The sequence below is a fragment of the Terrapene carolina genome, unplaced genomic scaffold, assembly GCF_002925995.2.
Source record: "Terrapene carolina triunguis isolate 2854851 unplaced genomic scaffold, T_m_triunguis-2.0 Scaffold232, whole genome shotgun sequence".
Classification (NCBI taxonomy): domain Eukaryota; kingdom Metazoa; phylum Chordata; order Testudines; family Emydidae; genus Terrapene; species Terrapene triunguis.
In genome coordinates this window covers 4,163,691-4,169,690 of record NW_020664583.1, presented here as the reverse complement: position 1 = coordinate 4,169,690, position 6,000 = coordinate 4,163,691, and the positions used below count along the sequence as shown (strand labels likewise).

Here is a 6,000-nt window from a genome sequence, read left to right as displayed (position 1 = left end):
CGATGACCTCTCGAGGTCCCTTCCAGTCCTAGAATCTATGAATCTATAATCCCCCGTATTCCCGGAGATCTCCCTAACCCCTGGGCTGTAAAGTATTTTAGGTCTCTCTCAATCTCTCCTGTTGAAGCATTTCCACTTTTATAAAAATAATTGAATATGCAGTGGGCCAGAGAGCGATTCTATAGCCTGGAGATGTTTAAGACCCTCACCTGGCAGAGGGGAGACCTGGCTTCAAGTCCCTGCTCCACATCAGTTAGAGAAGGGAATTGAATCCAGATCTCCAACATCTTGGGTGAATGCTCTAAACATGTGGAGTATTTTGCTCTTGAGCAAAAGAGGGCAACAGCTCCACACCAGCTGTGTTTTGGGCAGGCCTCTGATTGGGCCCGGCAGGTGAGGTAGGTGGGAGAAAGCCTGGGTTGTGAATCCCACTGGGACATAGGCACATGTGAGGAGTTGTGCATCAGGACTAGCCTTGCCCATCAGGAGACATGTAGGTACCACGGGGACTTCTCCAGGAAATACTGAGTTGCCTAGGAACTTTAGGCAGCGGCTGAGCAGGAGTTTTGAAGATCTAAATTGTGGATGAAGGGGACTAAAGTGGCAGTTTAGGCACCTAAATCCCATTGTGCGTCTAGCCCTCAGTGTGTGTTATTGAAAATGAGACTTAGCCTCCTAAGTCACCTAGGCCTTGCAACACTGAGTGGAGCAACACTAAATACCCTTAGAAATCTGGGCCTACTTGGGTTTAATTCACAACCAAATCTAAAGTCCTTGCCATGGAAGGGGCTTGAAGATTTTTTTCCATTCCCAGGTGTTTCCATACCTGGCTTTTGGCTGAGGCTACATCTACAGTACAGGGGGGAGTCGATTTAAGATACGCAAATTCAGCTACGTGAATAGCGTAGCTGAATTCGACGTATCACAGCCGACTTACCCCGTTGTGAGGATGGCGGCAAAATCGACTTCTGCGGCTTTTTGTCGGCGGCGCTTACTACCACCTCCCCTGGTGGAGTTAGAGCGCCGATTCGGGGATCGATTGTCGCGTCCCGACGGGACGCGATAAATCGATCCCCGAGAGGTCGATTTCTACCCGCCGATTCAGGCGGGTAGTATAGACCAGACCTGAGAGGAGAGGGGAGTTGCTATTCATAGATCTGACTTCATGTGCTGGATTCTGTCTACTCCTCCCAATCCTCTCCATCCACTAACAAAAACTCTTCCAAAATAAATACAAACCTTAGTCTCTGTACACAACCAAGAGCCTACTTCTGCTCACTGTATTCACATGCAACTGCCACTGAGACCAGTGGGAGCTGTGTATTTGAGAAAAATGAAGGATCATAGCATAGTCAGTCTGACTTCTGCTTGCTTTTCCGTGTCTCTTTCTGCCAGGTAATCTTTCCTTAGGTAATATAAGGTTATTCTTTCAACCAATTTGTCCACTTTCACAAGGGGAAGGGGGGTCATATGAGCTTAATTTTTTTTGGGGGGGGGGTTATAATGTTGCATAATGAAGCCTACTAAAACTGCTCTGAATTATATTGTTCTTAATTGGGTGGCTGTTGCTAGCCCAGCTGTATTAGTTTCATTTTTTGCTATAATCTCCAGGAGCTCAGCCTGTCCTTGTGGATGGATGTGGTATGGGTATGACAGAGCCAATCCCTAGTCTGAGCTATGTTTCATGGGTGGTTTAGTTAAAAAAAAAAACACACACATGTGTAGCTCCTTGTGTATTTGCTATATTTGCTGGGTACAGCAGAACTGCATCTGGTATTTCAATTTTCTGTGCAATAGTCCTAAAAATATAACATCAGGGTGACCGGATTTTCAAAGTGAAAAGTGAGGAATCCAGCTACAGTGGGATAGAAGTCACAGGGAGTGGTTTGCTGGGAATCAGGATGGTGTTGTGCTGGGAAACAGCTATTTTATACATAGGTCCAAGAGAGATGAGGAGAAGAAAGGGCATTGGCCCATATTGTAGTGTCATTGGCATTACTATACTAGTATATGTATTTATCTGTGACACTGACTGCTGCACAGTTTTGACTCATTGTTTTTAGTGTGCTCCCCATGTCTGTCCCACCTATTGTCTCATTTTATACTTAAGAAAGTAAGTTCTCTGAGGTGTAGGGACAGTCTTTGTTTATAGATTTGTATGGTACCTAGCACTGACTATTATACACTGACTTAAAAACAAGCAAAGCTATTCATAAGGTTGCATATTAATGAAAAGTAAGATTTTTTTTTCCCCTAAATCAGTCAGAATGAACCTGGTCAGCACTGTGCTGTGAGACATTTCCATCCCATTATATCAAATGCCATTTAGATAATGGTTTATTCTGTGTCATTCACATGGCACAATTGAAATCTTATTATGGTGAGACGTTTGCCACAAGATCAATCTCTCCTGCAAGTCAACATTTCTTTTTCATAAATGACCTCCTTTTACCTTTGAATATATATTATGCAAGAAACCTTAATCCAGTCCAGCGTTACCAATTTCTTCCATTGGTACTGTGTTTTAGATTTCATTTCCATCAATCATTCACAGATTACTATTGAATGTGTTCATTTACAGCCGCCCTAGCCTCAGACCATATCAGTTATCACTAGGATGCTGTTAAAAAGACAGTCCAAGTGGAAAGATATTGAAGAAAAAATGCTAGAATTAACATTACATGATCTAGAACTCGATCAGTCATTTGATACAACATGTGAATGTCAAGTTGCATTTGATTAGAGGAGTTTGTGCGATAACTAATATGGTTTTAGGCTAGTTTGACTATAGATAAATGAATATATTCAGGACTGAGCTGTAACTGATTGGGATTTAATCTAAACCATAGCAGCAGGGCCGGCTCTGGCTTTTTTGCTGCCCCAGGCAAAAAAGCCTCCGGCCGCCCCCCCCGCTACGAGGGGGGGGAGCGGCCAGAGCCCCGGGGGGAGGGTGGCGAGCCCCGGCGGGGGCTCCGCTCTCCCCCCCGGTGGCCGGGGGGAGGGCGCCGGGGGGGAGGGTGGCCAGAGCCCTGGGAGGAGGGCGGCGAGCCCCGGCGGGGGGCTCTGCTCTCCCCCCGGCGGCCAGAGCGCAGGGGGCAGGGCGGCGAGAGGGCGGCGAGCCCCGGCTGGGGCTCGCCGCTCTCCCCCCGGTGGCCGGGGGGAGGGCGCCAGGGGGGGAGGGCGGCGAGCCCGGCTGTGGCCGAGCTTGGTGGGCTGGTGCCTGGAGCCGGCCCTGGCAGCAGTGGATTAAAATGTTGACACTGGAGAAAGGTCTCTTCCACTATATAAATTCCAAACTAAAATAATACTTTTCCCTGGGTGTCTAATTCAGGATATGTCAGTTTATGGGCACCCTATTTAAAATAGCCTGAGTCTGATTTTCCAGAGGTCCTAAACTCCTGCCATCTGAACCCTCCGTTGACCACAATAGGGATTAGGTGCTCAGCACTTCTGAAAAGGAGTCCCAAAGTGTTTTGAATGGAGGCTACTTTTGCTGACTTGCACCTAGTGACGCATAAGATGCCAAGTAGCAGAATGTAGGTCTCCCTACTTCAGCCCCATACTAAAATCTGCTAAACAACAAATGCCTATAGTGTGCTTAAATGTGCCATCCAGCAATGTACTTGCTGAATCAAAGTGAGATGTAAACAAGTGTACTGAAAGAGAGAGCGAAAGCTCATGTAAATGTGGGGAAAATACATTTTCAGAAGAGAGATAAAGTGTTTCTTCCTCCCTCCCATTTTTCCTCTGCAGATAGTAATTGTGCAGTTTGGTGGGAAACCTTTCAGCTGCTCTCCTCTGCAGCTTGACCAGTGGATGTGGTGTGTATTTATTGGACTAGGAGAACTTGTCTGGGGTCAGGTAAGTGTCATGTAGTAATGTATAGTTTTCTACTCATTTATTATGTTTTCACAAACCGATGGAAGGTCTGGTTTTGCAAACACTTTGTCATAAAGTAATTTGATTCATAAGAAGGTGTGTAGGATTGCTGCTCAACCATCTCTCACTCGATCATATTTGGCATTACACTGGAAATAAACGACCCTTTTAAAAATACAGGGTTTTTCAGTAAGGTAGCACTATGTTTCTTTTTAACTTTTTGTTAATTTTCAGACTTTTTCTCCAATAGTGTGCAGTAATACAATGACTAAGTACTTCCTGAGTGAATTTGTTTGTGAAAGATACTAGATCTATAGCCCTTAGAACTGTAGTCCTCTAGTCACAGGAAAAGTGTAGTAAGGGCAGTTATAATATAAGCTTCCCTGTGTTGTCCCCACTAATGTCACTTAAATATGTTCCAAAATGACAAACACTAGGAAGTGGGTGAATAGTTCAGTGCACATGCTTATTCTCTGTGCTGAGATTGCTAGCAATGCTGCAATTAATGCCAATTACTCTTTGTGACATGGACTCTTCTCTGCTCTGAATCAAACTGAGATCCACCAGCTCACTTAGTGTAGCCCACTGCTGACCTTGCTCCCGTACTTTCCATCCCATCCCTTCAGCTTGCTGAGGAAGAAAACTGGCAGCTGAATGATGATGGCTTTCTGCAGTGCGTTCAGAACAGCTGATAATTCATGATGCATTTTAATCCAGGTGCCAGCAATAAGGTCTGCTACAACCTTTGGTGCCAAGAGTTAATAGAATTATATGTAGATGAGTGCATCAAACATTTGCAACAATCAAGAGGTAAAAGAATAAATTAATTCTATGATTAGCTGTCTGGAAGTGATTGCATAGACATCACTCGAATAGCTATTGTCTGGAGGCGAGGGTGCAGCATACAACCACCAATCTAAGTAATTTGTAGATAGTGTTTGAAGGGAGAAGCAAGAGTATTTTCCTTCTAAAAATATTTTGTAAATATCAGCCAGTTGGTTTAATCTGATGCATTCCAAAGCTCGCACCCTCCCAAACAAACAAAAGTCCCCCAAAGTATTTTACTGTCTCTGGAATAAAAATAAATCTTAGGCAGAGATGGCTTATCATTATCCAGAGAAGGGCATGTGTTCCAGCAGAGAGAGGAAACTTGCCCCTGCAATTAGTTAATTAATTGTGACACCCATTAAAGTGATTCTGGCTGAACTGTCTTCATGGACACGGAGCTTCTGGGTTGGATGATTGTCGTATTCTGAAAAAAATTAAGCAAGACACCTTGGGCAGTGGGGCCACAAGTATTTTTGAAGAAAAGAACTCAACCTGGTGTCAGCAGATGCCTCCTGGCAATCATAGCTGGGTGCCATCATTACTTGATGTTGCTGATGAAATTACCCCCAGGAGGCACCGAATCACAGTTGTTGGGAAAATCTGAATGTCAGTTGAACAGCAATTTGTAAGAAATGGCTTGTCCTCAGCAGCTTGGAAAATCTTCATTTTGGGAAAAAAGTGGTGGTGATTATGCCATTTATTCAACCACTCAGTTCTAATTTGTGGTTTAAAACATTTAAAAGAGGGCAGTGGGTTGCTTCTGGATTTTGTCCTGTGTGCATTCTTATAAATATTACAACATAACCCTTTGAAGATTAACAATTGTCTGATTTACATTCAAAGGTGAGAGTGGTTGCAGAGGTCACTGTAAATGGTTAGGCACTTTATTAAATTTGTAGAGTTAAAACTTCAATATAAAACTGTACTGATTTTAGCCCACTGATTTGTTCACTTGGCAGACTACCAGTTTATTGTGTCAGATGTGTGGCGAGAAAGCAAGGGCTGAAGTACAAACAGTGCTCAACATTTGGGCAACCAGTAGACAGACTATTGCAAACAAAATGAATGCATAATTTATTTAGGAGATACCAAGCCCTTTTGACCTGTGGCAAGGCTTCTCCTCTCTCCCTGCAACCTTTTAATAGGAAGCTTTTTGTCTCTCCCCACTTCCCCTAGAGAAGTCCTTTCTCACCTGCCCTGTTTAATTCAGGTTCAGCATAGAACACGTGTTTCCCTTTGCTTCACCCCAGCCATCAGGAACTTTTCTCCCCCAGGCATCCACCACACCCAGTC

General features: G+C 44.3%; 1 protein-coding gene across 6 annotated transcripts in view; it reads left to right on the top strand.

Moving 5' to 3' along the window:
• The window catches only part of ATP2B2 (ATPase plasma membrane Ca2+ transporting 2), a 347,317-nt gene that overhangs the window by 316,100 nt on the left and 25,217 nt on the right, over positions 1-6,000 (top strand). For all 6 annotated transcript variants that reach the window (XM_024193613.2, XM_024193612.2, XM_024193610.2 and 3 more), the window contains one exon: positions 3,754-3,861. In XM_024193613.2, the coding sequence (XP_024049381.2) occupies positions 3,754-3,861 (108 nt within the window). The remainder of the gene's footprint in view (positions 1-3,753; positions 3,862-6,000) is intronic.